This window comes from Echinococcus granulosus, assembly GCF_000524195.1.
Source record: "Echinococcus granulosus chromosome Unknown EG_S00101, whole genome shotgun sequence".
Classification (NCBI taxonomy): domain Eukaryota; kingdom Metazoa; phylum Platyhelminthes; class Cestoda; order Cyclophyllidea; family Taeniidae; genus Echinococcus; species Echinococcus granulosus.
In genome coordinates, this window is record NW_020170481.1 from 115,625 (window position 1) to 136,862 (window position 21,238).

At 44.6% G+C, this 21,238-nt stretch overlaps 1 protein-coding gene across 1 annotated transcript in view; it reads right to left on the reverse strand. All coding sequences in view use genetic code 11, as the record gives it.

The window, feature by feature from the left end:
- EGR_08269 (Tripartite motif-containing protein 3) overlaps positions 1-18,664 on the reverse strand; it is a gene marked incomplete at both ends in the record, with an annotated part of 19,338 nt that extends 674 nt beyond the window's left edge. Inside the window, 9 exons of the mRNA XM_024497518.1 lie at positions 864-1,611; positions 1,707-2,048; positions 2,619-2,926; positions 3,101-3,365; positions 3,925-4,251; positions 5,963-6,139; positions 12,437-12,662; positions 14,172-14,407; positions 18,491-18,664. Coding sequence (XP_024348059.1) covers positions 864-1,611; positions 1,707-2,048; positions 2,619-2,926; positions 3,101-3,365; positions 3,925-4,251; positions 5,963-6,139; positions 12,437-12,662; positions 14,172-14,407; positions 18,491-18,664 — 2,803 coding nt within the window. The remainder of the gene's footprint in view (positions 1-863; positions 1,612-1,706; positions 2,049-2,618; positions 2,927-3,100; positions 3,366-3,924; positions 4,252-5,962; positions 6,140-12,436; positions 12,663-14,171; positions 14,408-18,490) is intronic.
- Positions 18,665-21,238: the final 2,574 nt, after the last annotated feature.

Below are 21,238 nucleotides of genomic sequence, written 5' to 3' on the forward strand. Positions count from 1 at the left end.
ATTTATTGCCAACTTGAGGGAGTTGGGTCCTTCACATCTCCGTCCTATTGTTATAGAAAACTCATAAGATACAGCACAAAAATAAAAGGAGCGGTTATAACAACAAACACAAATATCGAATAACTGGGAATACAACAAACGATTTGCTTTCCGGCCACAAAAGTTCATTGAGTTAGACAAAAGTCACCAATATTTGGAATTTATTTGTTTCACAAATACTGCTACTATGCATGCGAGTTGGACAATAACCGGGAGGAAAAAACTTAGGCTCACCAAACGGGCAGTCAATCTGGCCTGACCTACATTGGGGAAGAGGGAATATGGATTGGCATAACCGAGATAAAGCATAACTAGGCCACAAAAATTACGCAAGGCAAGATTTTGACGAAGCCAAAACACCACCACTACCACTCCTGCCAATTGGCGAGTACCTGATGCCACCGCGAATGAAAAGGCGCAGTTGCCAGACACCAAAATGCACGAGAATAAGGTGAATTAACAAACACTCGAGGTGGTGTATTGACGTTATAATCTAAGATACGTATGTATGCAAATGTCGCCTTCACATGAGTGAACAGGAGACAGTCAACAACAGTGTGTATGTACAGGACAACAATAGTCGCATCATCGACAACAACAAAGAGGAATAATGTTTGTTTGTGCGTGCATTCCTCAATCGGTTTGGTAGTCAAGCAGAAGTCTATTCGTGTATGTGCATCAGACGAAGTGGTGGAATGGGAGGGATAAAATGCAAGGCCGATGGCGGTTGCGGAATGGGAGAAGTTGTAGGAGGAGGGGGAGGAGAAGGAAAAGGGAGAAGAATAGGAAGATGAGGAAAGTATCACATCAGACAAATCTGAGACAATGCGCCGACTGTCCGCCGAGGTCCACGGCTACCAAGAAGGGCGAGGTGTCTGATAACACCGCCAGTCCAGCCAGTCGTCTCATACCCGGCTCCACTTCCAACGTGTACGCCTGTCTTCTCGCCTGACGCATCAGGCTCACTCCCAGCTCCTCCGCGCCCAATCCCAACTTCGACTCTCCCTCACCCCTGGCTACCGACTCACCAGCGGCAGTGACGCAGGAAGACGTATCAGCAATTACTGCACGCCACACCACCTCAGGGTAGACAACAACCGCCGAACGTGATCGATCAGTGTGAGTAGCAAGTAGACACTCGCCCAAATCGGTAGTGGTGCGAGTTGCACAGACACCGCCAAAGTGACCCCGAAGCGCTGCAGTGGCGGCGCACGAAGCACTCGCAACACCACGCCTACCAACACAACCAGTCACGGAGGTGGTGGGACGCATCGAACCACCGATGGAGGGAGGACGACGCAGCGATTGATGCGTGGTGGTAGCATCAAGAGTTAGGGTACTTCCAGGGGCAGAAGAGAGTCCACTACCACTACAGGATGCGGGTCGTTGCGACCGCAGTTGGGAGTTGTAAGTGAGGGTGGAGGGCAGACAAACATCAGCATCCACTTCGTCGCTTGCACTAGCGGTAGGAGGTAATGGCATTTGGGACTGCACACTCATGCCTCCTCTGCCGCCTCCACCACTTAGAGGTGCGTAGAGACTCCCAATATATGCACCGTCTGAGGAGTAGATCTGTTGCAAACAAGCATCAAATTGTATGTGAAAGAGGGATAGAGAAAGCGTGAGAGCAAGTGGAAGTATGGATAGAAGAAAGAGGCTGAACTGACCCTCAATTCGGAGCCAGTAGCGAGAACAATCTCGCCGGAAGTCATTACGCAGATGCCCGTGATACGACGCAAGGCATCGTTCATGAAGCGCTCAGCGGAGGCAAATTTCCGCACACCACGGCAGCTGTTCTGAGCACTCACCGCTCCACTACCACTGTTACTGCTGCTACTACTGTTGCTGCTGCTGTCACTTCCACCACCGATTAGTGGATGAACTTCACCATTATGGTAGGCGAAAATACAGCCTGCACCGTTGTCAGCAACAAGAATACGTCCAGTGCAAGGGCAAATGCAAACGCTCGTAGGTTCCACAAACCTCGAACTGCTGATACGATCCACGATCTGGAAGGTGAAATATAAAGCAAGCACAATTGACGTGGTGACCTGGTTGATATATTCAAGCCTGAATGAAAATCCCTCTTCGTGTCTCCTCCTCCTCTGCCTCTCGCCCAATTTAACAGTTATTGGAGGAAGAAGCCTGGTAATACCTCCAATTTGATATAGAAATCAAAACATGCTGACTATGCCATCCTTATCCTATTTACGTTGTCAGGAGGCATTTAAACTGTCACTACCATGTCGTGTCATTCTCCACTAACTGTCTAAACTGTCAATGAAGAAGAATATTTATGATGATGATGGAATAAAGCTGCAACAACATCACTGCAGGCCTAACTTATCCCTCCTCCGCAAATAAGTACCCATTTTCATCATTTGGCAATAAATTTGCCCTACCAGATGGGAAAGCAAACAATGACCCCATTACGGTCTTTAGAACGACAAAAACACGCCTTCGTCAGGTAACACCTACAGTCCGAATAACAGGAAACACGTGCACGAGGAGTGCGGATCTTAAGGCAGGCCAGGTAACAGCCCTCTAGCCACCAACGTGACCTTATCTCGCCTCCATACCTCATTTGACTGCAGATCCAACAGCATCAGTTCATTTGCTCGCCAATTCACAATCCACAGTCCCCGCGGTCCTAGCGCCATGCCAGTGGCCGCCTGACCACGAAGAGCCTCGCTGCCCCCCAACACTGACTTCACGCGTCCGGTGGCTGCGTCAGCAACCAGGAGACGACTGTTTCCTGTGTCCAGAAGGAGGACGTTAACACTGTCGTCTGGTGGTGTTGGAATGGTGGTAGCAGTTGGTGTCTGAAATCGACTGGAGGGCACCACAGCAACAGCGAATGGCTGTACTAGTCCGCGACCATCTGGACCTGTGAGGGGAGGGAGGTATGAAAGAGGCTATTTCACCTAATGTTATAGAAGATAGTGTCCAAGATCCTTTGGAGTTTTATAATATGATAGATGCGGAGAGCGCAATGAAGCAACATGCATGACGTGGGTAGCAAAGCAGACTAGGAGCGGAAAGATGTATACATGCAACCCACCATCCACAATGCTCCAGCGCGCTCTCTGACGTCCACGAACGTGCAGATTGAAGGGTGAACCACGGATGGGGCGAGAGAGAATCTGCACCACAAGACAGTGCGCGCCTGGACTGAGAGCACACAGACTGACCTCGTAGGTACCGTCGCCGTGATCTACCAGACACACAGGCGCCTCACGACCCTGGGCATCCTCGAAACGCACATTAATTGGATCAGTGCCTGCAGTCTGAGGCTCACCGTGGTAGTCGTAGGCCCGCACCATCACCTGCACCAACGCCAAATTGAAAAACAAGAAAATTTACCATATTCAACAATCTTAGTGGAGCCATCAAGAGTGAGGCAGTCCACCAACACTTCTATAGCACCAAATGCTCAGCTAGTCATCACTTAAAAATCGTATTCAACTTAGTTCCCAAAGCAGATAACCCGGAATCTCATCCATCACGTACCACATGCTACCAACCATTTAGCATATGAGAGAGGTTTTAAGTGACAGCAGTGTAGCATAGAGCACCATACTGTATTGTACCGAGGAACTGGCACATGCCTGTTTATACGTCCCTTCGCATTGCTTACAGGAAGTCAATGTGTACCGATCTGCATCAAACACACCACGCAAACAATCCAGCGTCACCTGATACACGCTAAGAACTAAACAAACTCGTATTACAAAGGTCTTCTCTATTACCGTTACCATAGGTCGAAATACATAAATAAATCAAAGAGACGTCCAAACTCTCTCTCCTCTCCACCCTCCTCTCTTCCCCTCTTTTGCTCCACCCCTTATTCTCACTCCTAGACAATCATCACTGCAAATAACGCACCTTAGCGAGTAGGTGGAGGTAAAGCTCCTCTGGTAGTTTGGCTGTACACAATGGTGGATAGGTGGTGCTCACAGCAATGCGACCGAAAGCCGCCAAACACCGGGCAATGTCCACGAAACTCGCTGATCCGGGCTGTGGAGTCGTGGTTCTTGTTGCTGCTGTCAGTGCCGAGCATTCGCCCCTGACTGACTGTTGCAAAGAAGGTGGTGAAGGAGGATTGTCGTGATAACGCAAGAAAGCGTTCTCGCGTGGCTCCGTCAGACTCGCTATCGTGTCCAACTTGTCGTTCAGGTAACTGATCCCCTTTGAGATGGAGCGCACGTCGATCTGTGTGAAGGGAGCAAAACAATGCACCAATCTGATCACAGAGGAAATTCAGATGCTCCCGATTACTTTAAATATTGTCACCTCAAATTCCTCTTAGCCACGTGACCACCTGGGTCTGCGACTCTAGGCCAAAGCTTCTTAAATGGGTTGTTACTGGATGCTAAGGTTTTGACCTCAGCTGGCAATGTCTGCAATTGTCCGATTACAGGCCACTTTGAATATAACAGCAGTCGCTCCTAGAAAGATGTCTTCCTTCTCTCCTCAACTCCCCCCCTTTCTCACTATCTAAATTCTACAAGCAGTTTGGAAATGGCTTGTTCAAATCCCCTCAATGGTAAATACAAGGTTCAGATAATAAATATTCACGTTAGGATCAAGGTCATTCGAACAAGAATGTGAAGACCAATCGAGTCCACAAATGAATGCAACTACTCCAATTGTGTCACAATTTTCGATGACCCTCATCCTGTATTTGTACAGAGCCCATGTCACACATGCGTGACGGTAGAAGGAAACGTGTTGCGAGTGTTGGCCCAATCACGAACTAGAGGGTGAGATTGACAGAGGCTACCAAATGTGCAACCCCGCCACTCCGACGATGAAGTACGCGATTGTGTTGTTAAAACTTTCTGTTGTAAGTAACTTTTATCTGCAGTCCCTGCTTCTCGCTGGATTGTGATTAGCGATGGTCAATTGTGCGACCACCTTTGTAGCGTCAGGGGAATCCAGCCTTGTGACTAATAAGTATCGAAGACCTATTCTGTCACACATCAGATCCACCCGTACATGAACTGAAGCTTGACAAGCACCATTAAGTAACCTAATAGGTGTTCGCATATCACCTGCCTTCTAAACCACAGTAGACATCAAAGTGAGGTGATTCCAGATTTTGAGCATTTTACCACGAATGGAGTCGTCTAAGAATTGCTCTTCCCGGCCTGGAATTTGAAGGAGGGAAAAGATGGAGAGACAGAGCAGACCCACCCACGGCAGCAGCCGTTAGGTCATTAATCTAGACGAGGATAATATTCACCTATCACATCTACCCAAGCCGAATAAAACATGGACAAAGTATACAAACGGATGACTGTGCATGAAAGAGCAAACATTTACATGCAAATCAGACCTCCTCTCTCTCTCGTGGCATAAATTACAGTTACGATGTCGTCTGGTGCCGTGCTCAGACCTGTCCATTTGACTACATCTTCTACTCTCTCGCCTTCTATTCCCTACTTTTGAGCACATTTAAAAACACTGATTTTGAATATACAATGTAGCTCAGGAGGGTCACGTTCAGGATTAGTAGCTTTTAGTGCCTTAGTCACTGAATATCCATTGACCACCACAGGCTAAATGGAGATGGCCACTACCAAGTAGCCTCAATTTAGGAGGTGGTGAGGTGGAAGAAAAAAATGCTGGCTAAGCTGAGGTAAGAAGCACAGGGTTAACAAATCCACAGGCGTACCCACACAACGTGATTTTCATAGGATAAAGTGGTGCTTTGAAAATGGGTGGATGCGCAATAGCGATGATTAATGACAAGGAATATAAAGTATATGAAACTGCAAAGATGGTTTAAACACATTTAACAATGTCGAAAAGTGCCTGGATGCCTGAAACATCCCAAATCAAAACTGCCTCACTGAACGGCTTTTGATAAAAAATCAAAAAAAGTAGTAGGAGGAGAAGAAGGAGGAGGCATTTGACGCACTAGACTATTGAGACGATCACACTGTTCGCGCACCAGACCGCGTTCGGACTCGATGAGAGCCAGTTGGTCCTCCAGTGCGTGTCGCTTCTCCTCACTTATGCGTCGAATGCTCTGCGTCACCTCCGCCTGTCTGCGCTCCACCAGTGCTCGAATCTCCGCAAAACTCGACTCCGCCGCCTGTTTATGTGTGCGCGTGTGGATGTGTGAAAGATATCTCCAGTTAGGCGCAGTTGCAAGTTATAAATCGACGAAAAACGATCAACAAACGAACCGACTGAAGTAGTTGACTAACCCTTTTATAATTTCTACTTGGCTAATTACAGATGATAGTCTAGAGATAACGTCTTACTCTACTGTGAAACATTTGACGTAAAAATGGGTGCCTATCTTCAATGATGCAATAAATAGGGTAAAAATGAATAAGTAGCAGTGTTTATTTTCTTATTTGATGTAGCATTTTCATTTTACCGCACTTTAAACATGGACCAACACCAAAAAACCAAAACACCGACAGAGATCAAAGGAAAGGCTTAATCAAAATTAGTCAATCACGTTACGAACAAGTGTGACGAAACTGCAGACGTAACTTCAAAAGGATAATTTGGCCAGCTAAATCGGACAAAGCCATCAGGAATTATTATGACCGCAAACCAATAAATGGAATGAAAAGGAAGTGGAGGTGGAAGAAGGAGCATTGAAGAAAGCAAATACTTAAAGAAGTAAGTAGTTACAGATCAAGGGCCAAGAAAGGAAAGGAGTAATGAAATCACCAATCGATATGGAGCAGCGTTCTGATTGGCCGGCTTTCTCGGTCCCAGAAAACTCGATTAACCTATAAATCTTCCCGTTTGCTAAACTGGCAAGCTGATTGGTGGGTTGTAAACATGACAAAAAGGTGACGTTGACAATTCAACCGCATCATTAATAACTTGAAATACATAAACTTAGAAAAGTAAATAACACAGAATGATCAATGAGAAAAATGAAAATTGGTTAAATTAGAGAACATCCAGGTGGGTAAGAGGATTCCCTAGATATTCTACACCACCCTTTATTTTTAATTAATGAGACGGTAGTAGAAAGCGGCAAGCGGCAAACCAGCCATAATCTGCATGTGTGAGATTTTAGATGTGTCAATGAATTTGGGAATTGGGAAATCCCCGATGCGCAATGCGACACAAGAAAAGGGCGAAACTGGAATAACTAACTCTGATCTTAAAGTGAGAAATACATTTACTCAAGAGATGGAAATGGTGTAAAATAAGGAAATGGAATCTCCTGTCAAACGACAAACCAACTAACAAATTAGCCAAAAGGAAGTGCTTCCATTACCATGTTAATGGACGGTCGAAAGAAGTAGAATAAATTTGTAGTAAAAAGATAGTCGGCTAATAACTGAGAAGGGGATAAGAAAGGGAGAAAAACAAATGATGCTGAATAGCGTGTGCTCGCACCCAGGAATCCTCCACGGTGATTCGTCCAGCACAGCTCACTCCCAAGTGTTACCTTCTCTCAACCAAGGTTCCATTGGAAAACACAAGTGTGCATCCAATCCACTGGTGTGAACAAAAAGCATTCACAAAGTAGACGTCACGTGTTTGTGACGCTTGTAGCCGAACAATCGAATAATAGTATCACGGGTTTCGGCAAACCGGTAAATAACATGATGGAACTTAAGTCTAAGTAATGAAGTCGAGGAGTAGTTATCCATATTCACTTGGCAGTAAAGGCGTCAGAGACAGAGGTAGTGGGTGAGATGGTCCCATTGACATTGCCCTTATTACGAATTGCAAGCGTTGCATAATACTAGGGAAATGAGAGGGAATAAATGCCACTTTATCACCTAACGTGATCTTAACTGTTTCCTGATCGAGGCGCAGAAAAGGGGAGAAAAACACAAGAATGTTGACTGACCAATCATGAGGCCGAGCTACTTCGCCTTCTAAATGCAGTAATGCGACTAACGGATTTTAAAGTGCAGGCTTTTCTCCACACTACTTCGCCCATCCTTAACCCACTCTCTACCTTTAATACAAGCAACGTTTGAATAAATTTAAAAATTATTGCCTAATACGATTTGACTCAATTTTGGGCGCACCAAATGATTGGTACATTAATTGGGCGGATTTAAGCATTGCCTTGAGGGGTGACAGCCCAATCACCGCTTCGTGGCGGGCGGACGATTAGCCAACTCACCTGTCAACCTCCAAAACGAAAAAAGGACAATGCTTGAGAATGGGAGAAATGGTGAAATATCGTAAAGTATAAGGAGAGAAAACAGAGGTATTATAAGCCAAATATGACAGAGACAGTTCACTTAAGGCTAATTACCGGTAAAGTGGACTTATGGCAGGCATATTTATTACGGAGAGCGAGGGTAACACACACACACACACACATACACACATGTGATTGCACCATCCAGTGATTAAAGTCCCCAAAAACTGGGTCAAAATAGCCTAAATTTCAAGTTTTCTAAAAATTTGGCCATGTACTTTAACAAACAGAGGAAATGGCAGCTTTGTGTCCTGTTTTTAAGGATCAACAAAAGAAGATGAAGTAGACACCGTCAGTAGGAAGAATGGCGCACGTGATAGTTTTTTATGCAATTCCAGCCCACCAATGACTTGTAATTTTGTGAAAACTTTCTAAGAAGGTATGTATGGAAGTAGAGATTTCCACGTTAGAGGGAGGATGGCACAAACTAGTACTTCTTACCTTAAGAAATTCTATTCTGATCTTGGTGTCTTGGGGGTTAAGCACCTGGGGACTCTCATCAACCTCCTTTAAGATTCCTCATTTGCGGTCATTGGGAGAGCCTTTTGACGTTTGATGGACTGATAACACAGCCTCTATTGTAAAACATGACTTTCTGGAGCGAGTGTGAAGTGAATAATAACTAGATAGTGTAGAGAAAAAGCTAAACTGGTGAGGCAGTTTTTTCATCCAGATAAGAATGGAGTCACCCAAAACCTTCTCGCCTTGATAACAACCATTCCGACATGAACCTAGCGGCTGCCTAATCAGGCCCTTGCTCAAGTAAACACACCCTGCTATGCTAATCTGCCTCTATCTGCCCGTGAAGTAAACATGGAGTAAGTAGAGAGGGAAAAAGTGAGGGAGGAAAGGTACCTTGGAGTAACCACTTTTTTCATCAGTGATTGGATGGACTTGGAAAAATTACAGCAGGCAGAAAGAAGATTACTAGCACGGAGGCATTCACCAAAAAAGCGACAAACTAGTCGGCTACCGTCGGCGAAAGAAAAACCGCTGAAAGAAGGGGGGTTAACGCTTTCGCGTGATTAAAGGCCTCTTTACCTCATCTCCTACTACACATTTGCAAACGAAACGGGCTTCTCGAGTACCATAGTCTGCTGCTGCTACAATCAATCAGTCAATCAACCGAATAGAAGCAGCGCCTCCGGTCTCATGTAGACAGACGATCCCCAAACCAAGTCATTTCCAATGATTCCACCAAGGGATAAGAGGTGTCGTCAATGCCTCCGAAATAAAAATGGCGAAAGCCGGGTTTGGAAGGTTCAAAAAAGAAGCAAAATATGCTGCAGTTGATAAGACGCCGAGGAAGAGAGTAGCAAATTTTATGGACGAAGAATCCGTTGACTGATAGAGAATTAAACACACCAATCAAAAACAACGGAGACAGGTGCTCTTCTAACATTCCAACATAAAACATCCTGATACAAAGGTAGGGTTGCGTCGACTCTTTAGAGCAAGAAGAGGAGGAAGAGATAAGAATTACCTTCCCTCAAGGGGAGGGGAGATTACACCAGTGGAACCGTTCGTGCCCCCCAACCCCATCGACGTCGCTTATGCCTTTACCTAGCAAGGCCCTTATAAAAGTGGGTGCAAGATCACTGATACCGCTAATAAGGATTTAATCTGTAACCCTCACCGCTCTCCCTCCTCTCTCGCCCCTACTTTTGAAGGAATAAAGGCAGGAGTAAGGATCATACTATGGATTCTCAGCCAGGCAAAGGAGGATGCTAAATAAGTTAGTCAATCAAGGAGTTGTAAAGTGAGGCGATTCGACCCTCCTCCTCTTCCTATTCCACCCAATGAGGTGCCTGCTTTTCCAACCACATGGAAACATGATTATGTTTGCAGCCTCCAAAATCATTCATATTGCGAATCTCAGGACTCCAGATACCATAACTTGTCGTAACCTGTAAAATATGGTGAAAAGCGATTAGATGGGTAGAGAGATGAATAATAAATTTGAGTCTCCAAGGTAACTTTCATTACTGCTTCATTTGACAGTGAAGCAGACAAGCATTCTGCCATAAAACTACACTCAAATGACAAGATGTGATATGGATTGGAATTAAAACTGGCCAAATAACTGAGCACCAGGTAGGATAATACTTGTGTCTACAAGGCCGGAGCCGTCTTGACACACCACAAATTCTCGTTTCGGCGTGTCTACTTGGCGTGAGGTCAAATAAACACGCCATTCTCCGCTACTCTTCGTTGCTGTCGCAGCATCATCTTGTCAAGCTCAAAGTCACCTAATTTATTGCCTCTGTCATTACGGGAAAAAAATGCCAATTGGACAACGAAGATTCTTTAAACCTCTCTTCACGAAATTGCCATAACCTGTAGCCCCTATTTCCTTCCAAATGAAGAGTAGCTGCTAGGTCTACTATGTCATCGAAACGACGTATTTATAGTGACCAAATTAGCTGCGAAACCTGAAGGAGAGCATCTTTCTACCGCTGACCTCAGGCACACACACACACACACACACGCAGAGAGAACGACAGAGCAAGAGACATCAAACAGCCCTAGGGTTAACGTTCAAGTTCTAATAAACGAATGCAAAAGTGGTATCTCCAACCTTCCTTGCCCTACAGTCCAGCAGTAGTAAAGAAGGTCAAGAAAATCGTGTACACCGATTTATAGAACAGGTGAAAATGAGGCAAGGGGTCAGCGATTTGGGCACCAATCATGAAGTTAGGCGATCAGGACACTAGCGTTAGAGATGAGACGTTTTACTGCCCTACGAACTAGTCAATTAGCCAGGGGGCATTGCTCACAGTCAGTGATGATTTATTACCAAATCGCGAAAGCTGAATCGTTCGCCCTGTGTCGCATCGGGGGATGGGGAATAGTCAAACCGATGCCAAGGCCTTTAAAAGCAACGCAGAGTGCTACAAAAGCGGCAACCCTCTTCAGACACGTGATGCACATGGCGTGAAGAATTCAGAGGGAAGAAAAAGAACAGACTCCTTTGAGAGAGGTATTTGGGGAAAGAGAAAGGGACACTTTGACGACAATGGAAGCAATGTGAACGTACACTCAGCCTTTCCAGAGGTAAAAAGAATGTTGAAATATGTAGTGTAGTGTAGTGGCGTCAAATTGACATGGATGGGCAAGAATTATGACTGATCATCAAATTTGTGTGCGTGTGTGTGTGTGTAGAATTGAAAAACGATCCAAAGTGGATCCTAGCAATTACATGTCCGATTGGAGGGTTAAAGATAACGACACAAAAAATGCGAAGTGGGGCTCGAGAAAACTGAGGGATGAGAAATGGTGAAAAAATTTGCACAAATAAACATGGTTTCGGGCTCCGGGTAATGGCAACATTTCACACAATAAATGAGAGGATGAGGGAAATAAACTTTGATGGAGTTATCCAAGAGAAGTACACCATCTTTGATACCCTATTAGTGGGAAGAACTCGATCTGATGCTTTGCGTGTTTACCTAAGAGCGCTGACCGAATCTGAGATCGGGGCTGTACAACCGAACGAGCAAAATGGAAGAGATGAAAAGCCTACGAAGGGGCAGATAAGCCCGGCCAAAAAGAGGAATCCAGAAAGCCGAGAGATTTTTAAACCTTTTGGCTGGATGCCATTTCTAAAATACACAGTCTTGCATTCAGCATTTACAAGTTACTTCCAGGAGACTTGCCCAAAAATAGCTCAATCCTGCAAGGTATCGGAAGAAAGGAGGTAAAAACTGAGAAAATAATATCCTGCGAAAGGAAAAAAATTAGAGTGCATGGACGAAACCAAGCTACAGAGGAGAGGAGGGAAGGATTAAAAAATAACCAGGCTTTCTAGATTGGAAAAGAACTCCAGTAGCTAAGACCCCACCCAGCAAGAGGCCAAGAGAAAAAAAAACATGGCCATGGAAGGAACGTAATCACTGATGAAAAAAAGCAGGAAGGAGTAATAAGAAAGAGAAATCCGTGTATTGGGAAGAAAGTAAGAGAAATTGATGGAAGAGTTAGGAAATCACGATTGCTGACTAGCAAACCGGCTACTTCCACCTAAGTACCAAAAAATGTAAGTTTATGGATTTAGAGAGGGAGAAGTGAAAGACTTAAAGGAAGGGAGACCATTTCGTAGACATTATGTGGCCACTTGAAATGCCCTTCCACCAAAGAGTAAAGGGGTGGAATGAAAGGAAGCATAAAAACCTGATAAAAAGGAGAGGAAGAATCACTCACAGCGACACAAGCCTCAGTGGACTCCGCGAGACGTTGTAGCTCAGCGTTCACAGCCTCCTGTGCGCTATTGAGCTCCTGCACACAGAGACTGGCCTTGTAGAGGAGAATCTCAGAGCAACGTTTGATGGCTACGGAAAAGCTGATAACGTTGTGAGACAGGGCAGCACCGCTACCGCCTCCACCACCACTGGCATCCACACCGCTGCAGGCCTCTGTCGCGTGACCTCTACAGCGGGAATAAGGAATCAATAGTTCAATGACTGAGTGCACACCGACTTAGATGTGGTGGATGAGTCAGTAGTGTCCGCCTTGAATCTAGTAAAAGAACAACAAACTTTTACGCTTTGAGAAAACAGTAGTGGGTGTCAAATCACTCCACTAAGACGAGCCTTTGTCTATAGCTGGAGTTGGTGAGTGAATTGATGCCTAGGCCACTGACGTCACGAGAACCAACATCGATGGCACCTGCACTGCCCACTAACAACGTTGGTATCATCAATGAAATTGTCGGACTCGCTATCTTTCCGACCTGTGCCTGCCTGGAGTAAGCCTACGCTCCGTCTCTGCCCCGTCTTACTGCCTTAATTCTCTCAGCTCAATGCCAGCCTTCTCCATCCCTCTTATTCACCATAGAACCGACGGAAGCGGTGTTAGGCCGCGAAGACGACGACTGAACAACACTCAATATTCCCTCCCCTTGATCATCACAGGAAAACAAGGCGCTTGATGCGTGGAAGAAAAATGGGGAAGATTGGTCTAGCTTGGCGGACGGAACCACAACGACAACAACGTACTTGCTGAGTCAATTGGAGAGGGAACACATTCATTCTGCCCACCTCCAGTCGCCTAATTCAATCCAGGAAAGCTTTCAAATGCACTTACAGATGAAGCGAAACCATGAGAACTACCGGCGCTGCAGAGAATCCACTGCTTATCCGTTGCTTGAAGCATAGGATCTACGCTAACAACGACTATCGGCAAAAATGGAAAGGTAGAAGAGATTACAGCCTTTCAAAAGGCGCCTTAATAAAATCAAGGCAGTAAGCTGGTTAAAAGTGCCTGTTGTATAGTGGGGGCTGGAGAATACATGGTTAGCTGGATGCAACCGAAAAGAGGCGTTAAAAAGATATCTTCTCTGCCTCCTTTCTAGGAGTGGCAGGTGAACAACTTCCATAATCCAAACAGCAGATCCATTTTAGTGTTCGCCTAAATTGCCCCTAGGCAACAAGAAGTAGACGAAGAAGACGACAAATCTTTTTTTTCCATCGAAATCGGGATGGATAGTAAAATGATGATAGTAGTGGTGGTAATGAGCCAACAAATCTGCCAGTATTAATATCTCTCGGCCATTTAGGAGCGTTTGAATCTCACACCAAATCATGCTGGATACGCAGTTATTAAATTCGCCCACACCCTCTCAAATGCGCATTAAACAGATACGCAGGTGGTTTTATTTTCCATGATAAAATCGCTCTTTTTGACTGACTAATAAAAGCGTAATAATCAAACATACTTTTTGCTTCCTCTCTCGCATTTTCTAACTCCACCATTTGGCAGAAGAATCATCCCTAAGCCAATTGGAAATAAAGGAATGACCTCTAGAGATTCTGTGACTCAAAAAGACATCAATTCGTTCTGGGAGAGGTCATTTTACCCCCATCACGGAGAGCGGAGTGGGCTTGTATTTACACGATTTAAGGAAGCCAACCCAACTTAAGCTTAAACCCAAACCCACCGAGTGCTACCACCGCGACAGTCGGGACAGAAGATGACATCACAGGTCTCGCAGAAGAGCAACTCCTGATTCGGGTGCCGCCGACACTTGGGTACGCGGTCACGTCGCTGACTAGCCATCAGATCGAGCAGTTGATTGACAATGAAGGCAGGCGGAAAAGTGGCCGCACCACCACTGCCCCGTGGCACCAGGATTGTCTCGCGGCATATTGGACAACGCATTGTTTCCTCGTCCGCCTGGTGGTGCCAGAAAAAAAAAAAACGAAGACAGCTTAAATGAGGACTTCAAAAAGGCCGAGTGTGCAGAACTGTGGTGAGGTTAGTGAAATAATCTAAAGGGGTGTGCGGGCCATTTCTTCACTTAGAAAATCGGTGTTTCCGACAGATTTATTCATGCGTGGAGACACTGAGGAGGAGGGAATATTCTGAGCTACCTCTCACACACCAAAAGTGGCATTGCTTCAAAAGAAGTCACCAGGAGAATCAGACAACTGGTCACAAAGGGGAAGAGTGACGCGATTTACAGGTGGGCTGGTGAATACTGTGAGACTGTATCTTTCACCCGCTCAGCCGCAATGACCATGTAGATACAACCCTTAAAAAAGACTCATCACCTCATACATGGCAAAATGGCATACAACGTACGGGCAAAAGATGTCATAAACAAACGAGATGGTGATAATGGGGATAGTAATGAGAAGAGGGGCGGGAAGAAGCAAACCTTACATTCTTCATAATCATGAAAAATTATCCACCACCGAGTGACTCATTAATTTAAGATTAAAATGAAAAAAAAATTTCCCAGTCGCCTACATTAACTTGGAAGAGAGGGCCATGGTTGTTACCTACGTGACATGTAATAAACCAGTCAATCTGTTTACAGTTAGCTTGGCGACTGCTTTGGGAGAGAAACTTGAACAAACTAGTGGTTTGTCCTTAAACGGTGCACTCACTACCTTACCTTACCTCACCCCACCCATCTGGGTTACCAATTTATCTCCAAAACGATCGTGCGTGCATTTGGTGTCACATATTGCAGGCTCGATCTATCCGTTGAAACGTCTTGCAGAAGGCCAAACAACGATTACGGCTGAAATCTATCTGCTCAATACAACTCGGTGTGCAACACCTCATTCTTCAATTAGCAGACAAGACTGATTAGGGGGAAGATTCTCCTATTCTCCATGTTGCAGAATGACACAAAGTAAGATCTTGTAAAAGAGGTTGTATTTCAGGATGAGCTGTCGGTTGAAATGGGTTGAGGAGGGGCTGGATGGGATGGGGAATGGAGCACATCACACCCTCCGTCCCCTCAGTGTGTTCCTACCATACTTCACCAAGTGCTAACGACCTTGGCAGCAGCCTCGGACAATCAGGCCCGAGACAAACAGTCGAGACATAAAAGTGAGACAGACGGAGGTGACTAATATACCAGGTTCATTTATTGCCTGCCAAAGGCAATGGGTGTTATAAAAGCGGAGAGGGTTAGATTAGCCTGTAGCGGTGATCATTTGAATGAGCGAACCCTTTTAAGGCGCTGCCCGGAGCAGTTTAACCTTTTGGCTGTTTCCAAAATGCTGAAAACTATGCGGAAAGAGGAAGGTTTAACCAAGAATGAGTGCTATCAAAGACGCAGTTGGTAAACTACCAGAAAAGTCCTACGATCAGGTACTATTTACAGCGACGAGGACGCAGAAAGAGAGCAAATCGGCGGACAACTTTAACTCCTGGGAGACAAAAGTCAATTCCTATGCTCATACACTTGGCCAAACTAAATAGTGCTGGAGAGGAGGGTCGGGGGGAAATGAACGTGAGTACATACAACGAATGGCACTGGGAAGTAGACTAGACAGGGTAGAGCATGCAGTTTTTCGCGCATAGATGAAGTTAACTATTCTCCTCTTTTTCACAGTGACTCAGTTGACCCTACACGGACCTCATGCATACATCATGCTAACAGCGAAGGATCTAATTATCACCCATCTTGTAAGACAAAAAAGGACCGGAAGGAACTAGAATTGTTTAGGTGAGCGAATGGGGACGGGAAGAGGGGGGAAGGGGGGGGGGAAGGATGAGAAAGTGTGCATAACTTACCTCGCAGTCGTCTGTCGATTTCTGAAAATGAATGATGACAAAGTGAAACACATGCAGTTTAGCAATACACCTGCCACGCGCCTATCTTTGTCACATCTTTGAAAAGGAGATCATCAGAGGTACTAGTACAATTAAGCATATATGACTTCCTTTTGTACACGAAAAAAGAAAATGGAGAACGCGCCCTCATCTGAATGCTAGGCCCTTCAGTTCACGGGCCAAGAAAGAAGGGATAAACTGACATACCACACGGTGAGCTTTGCAACTGTTGGCACGAAGTAAGTCGCTCAAAGGTCGTCCGCAAGGAAAAAAGAAGTCAGGAAATCGGCTGAAGTGGCGATATGAGAACCATCACAGAGCAAGAAAACATTTAAACCATAAATGGATTACAAAGAAGCCTAAAAGTAAAGGCAGTTACAGCCTTCACTTTCTTTTCTATCGTAAGGAAATTAAAGGTAACTCAGTCATTTTTCGCCCTCTTTTTTAACGTAAAAGGGAGTATTAGTTTACAAAGGTAACAAGTACGAATCCGAGGAAGAGTGTGATTTAACTATAAAAAGGAAAGAGAGAAAGGGAGGCAAGAGATTCAGCATTGAAGGAATTTTATAAACTTTCAACAAAAGATTTGATGACATCACTCCCACGTTTGTTTCTAGACGTTCAATGTCACGCTGCTGGATGACGTCTGTGCAGTGGCAAAAACTTGACTTAAAATGGGAAATGGGCATGAGAGGTGCTACGCTGTGGCAAGTATATTCCAAGCAGAAAATTGTCAGTAGTAAGGGAGGTGATTGCTCTGACGCGTCTAGGGAGGGTAGGAGGACGAGAACAAACACAGAGCATGGGAAGACATTTTGAGTGACAGATTAGGGTTAGACAGTGGGGAAAATAATCCCTCACTAGGAGACAAGAGAAGTTACATTCTACAATCCATAACAATGTCATTTGTTCTCCATGAGAGTCGTAGAAGTGAGGAGCACTTTTGTCTTGTCAACTTGCCAAAAATTGATGAACCGAGTCAGGTGTTTGCACTGAACCAAAGGTCGTGCAGTTCGCTAATTGTTGTACCGAATCAAGAAAATCATTGTCAGCGCATAGAATAAATAATGAGAACTGAGTGCGCAAGAAGTATCGATAAGGAGCGCAGGATTAATGAAACAAGGCGAAAGCAAACTGACAAAAGACGAGAGACAGGATACGCAGTGATTTCAGCCCTCAGAAGAATTGCTGATGTCAGACAAAACCGCGAAAATAACCCTTTTTAAGAAGGAAAAAATGCCACGGGAATGCCTTTATGGAGAAAAGTCGGCAGGAAACAACGCGGAGGGGGAGCAGTAGAGAAGGGTAGGAAGGAATCCAATTACGCTCTCGACACAAAGCCAGGGGAGACGCGTGAAATGCCAAAAGAGCGTGGGATGAATGAAAGGCTAAATTAATTGGAATTCAGTTCAAGAGGGGCTGTTATTTTCTACACATTGGAAAAGTTCCTGAGATGAAGTCATTATTTGCGTAGAAGAGTCTTTTTAAAAGAATGAGGGTGAGAGAGCTACACCGGTACAATAAATATTGCATCTTTGAAGCTGGTAGACAGCTGAGTGGTGAATCACATTGCTTCTTCACCCCAGACCATCTTTAGCAATCAAAATTACTGCACAAGAGAGGCATAAAATCGGCAAACGAGTAGGTGAAGTAGAGGCGGCGCAGATTTTACCTAAACCGGAATGAGATGATGACCCTTTAAAATGTGCCGAAGCCAAAGGATAGAAATGCAGATGTAGGACAATTATTGTGGTGAATCGCGCCGCTTCCGCAACCAGTAAATCTACTTCTCAGCAGTCCGTCTCTTTGCCTCTCAAAATTAGGTGATAAAACGTTAGAAGAGGGAAGATTCTGAAAGTACCCGGACAAATATTGCTTGTTCCCTTTCGCATAAATTCAGGCTACAGTATATAAGTGCGATTCAGGAGAAGGGTGTGCAAACAATGGGCAGATGGGTAACTAGACCAGTTAGGTAGGGTAAAATGACCCTAAATGGATGTAAGAACCAGTTATAGACGCGATATACCTCTGAAGCTGTAAGTGTTTTGATTCGGACGATGAATCGCATTGTATCAAGTGCCCAACCAATAAATTCACCCTCTAAAGACCTCACAATAATGCCTCTCAAACCAAGGCACAGTAGGGCTTTTCAAAAGGGAGATTTTGATAGGAAGACACTGAGCAAACCTGAGTCTCGAGGATACGTTCCAAACAAGTGCGGCAGACGGTGTGAGAGCAGGGCAATAGTTTGGCAGAATGAGCAGCCGAGTCGTAGCCGGACAGACAGGTCCCACAGGTGAGAAAGCTCTCCGAGAAGTCCTCTACATTGATCATCATCGTTTCCACCAAATGCGAAGACATCTAAAAGGTGATTTTAATGGAGTTTCAATGGCGCTCTAAGTAAAGGGGACGCCGGAGGAAAGACAAATGAAGAGTGGATTTATTTCGCTGGTATGCAGAATGAAAAAAAGCGAGCTGGGAGCCAAATGGAGATGAGGAGAAGAGAAGCAGGGAAATGGAGAGGAGACGCTTTACTTCAAGTAAAAGTGACATGCGGTAAGCACTGTGAGCACACTTACGAGGGTAAGGATCATTTTTGTGATTTGGTGCTTTACAATGCTGCAAATGAAAGTGCAAAGTAGGCCGCTTTACAACCATTCATATTGAAGGCGAACTTACGAAACACTGGGATTGGAAATGTGGTAAAAAAATCCAAGGGCTAAATGAAATTGTGGTCATCCTACGATTTATAGATGGTAAGTCACAGCAGCATTAGAAGGCAGTAAAAGTTTATGCGTGTCTAGATATTTAACCAAATCTGATTTGATTCAGTGATTCACGATTCGAGCACTACTTGAATTCGTCAACTACAAATGAATCATAAGAATTTAGAAATTTGGTAAAGGATTGTTGGGTAATGTAGGCCAATGACATTTCTCATCAGTACTTGGCTTCTTCTTAAACCTAATTAGACGGATTGATAAATAGGTGGGTGAGGGATTGAAAAGAAGTAGAAACTAGTATGGTATTCGTTGAAAATAAATTTCTGAAGTACAGCAAAAAGCATCATCAGGGACAATAGGAAAAAGTGATGTAGTTACAAGAAGGCATGTTTTCAAAAAAGCTCAAAATACCAAGATGGGGGAAGTGAGAGAATCAAGATATCTAGGAAGCCAGTAATGCGCACCTTTGTGCCGTTTTAACTTGCAATCATCACAAAACCACTGTAACAAAAACCCAGTAGAATCCACAAGTCACCTCGCAGGAGCTACCACCCAATGATTGGCGAGGTGGAGGTCATTTGCTTCAGCCTATCCATTTTAAGCAAAATTTATGAAGAGCCTATATGTGTTATGTTTGTAAATCTGTTTCAAATATAATAAAATCCTCAAAGTATGCATAACCAATTGAAAGTGTAAGTATTTTAAGCAACAAAACAGATAGAAATAAAGATTTTTGGAATGAGAAGATAAATTTGCTAGCAATAAATTTCATTTGGTTGCAACCAGAAATGTCGAGTTCTCTCTATTTTTGATTACTATAACAGGATATGAATTTATCATGTTGTGAGCAGTTCAACTTATTGTGTCTCAAAATTCGGTTATGCAAATTTATAAAACAGGAAAGCTTTCCACTCTATTTATTAAGTCTTTTTTAAAGAAATGCTGCTGCAAAACATTGCACAGCAGTCACGCGTCCTCTTAAATGAAAGTATTACTTATCTAGAGGAAAAATTTTGTGATATATGGAAATCTTTGTGGAGGAGTAATTTGATAATTTACTCAACTGTTTCTCTAATAATATCAACCCTTTGGACTCCACGTATTTTTCTTTGGCGTTATGAGTCTCATCTAAAAGCAGGAAGTCAAAATGCTTAAAAGAATCTGATTTGTTTCCATACAGGAGGGATGGGAGGCTGTTGTCGTGGCCCGGAGACCAGGACGCTGTGCAAAGGAGGACCCCCAAGTGCTCGCGAAATCAAAACGAGAAGGTAACCAAGTGTTAAGCATTACAGCACTTCTGCCGAATTACATGGTGCACTAGCACACCCATAGCTTAGGGGCCTTATTTTTCACTGGTGCAGTCCGGCGCGAATTCCCCACGCTGGTGGCAGTGGTGGAAGAGTCCAAACCGGGATTTTAGCTGAATCTGCACGAAATATCTACAGAAAAGACAAAAATAACTTATATTTTTCCTCCTGGTGGCGCTCAGGCACTATATCCCAAATGGATTCATTGTCCATGCGGTTGGGCTTGGAAGTTAGGTTTCCTTCCGTTGCATTTCTTCCGCTTCGCCTTCGAGCTCCTGTCTCGAAGACGAATGTAACTTTATGCCATGACCTGTTAAGCGCGGTGTGGAAGGTTGACCACACAGTCGAGCAATGGATTTGTTGCTCGAGAAGAATAAAGTGAATATTCGATGTTTTAATTTGTCAATTTATTCTTTGCCTCCTTTTTGACCGGTTCAGCGGCTCTATTGTCTGCCAACCAAGACAAACATGGGGGCGATTGACTCCCTGCCGTACTAGCGACGCTAGGCTACGATAGTATCTGAACGATGATTGGCATCACTGTTGAGATACAGTGCCCGCACAACGTGATGAGATTACGGAGAAGACCAGTCCAACGCGGTCGGTGACACAACAACATAAATCACATATCCGTAGGTTAAGCGTTTTATTGACTCAGACAATTAAATGGACGCTGTCATCCTGCGCCTCCCTCTTCTGTTGTGCTTTCAGCGTCACAACCACAACCACCATTGCCTTCAATGGCTGGGCACAAACTCTACCATTTCTAACAGGCTCCGACATTCACAAGGAGTCTACGTGAGCAGCCACATCTGAATCAAACTTCAATTACTCCCCAGGCGAAAGAAAGCTAACCGTTCTGAGACCTACATCGTTATATACGGTTTCTGCTCACTGACCACGTT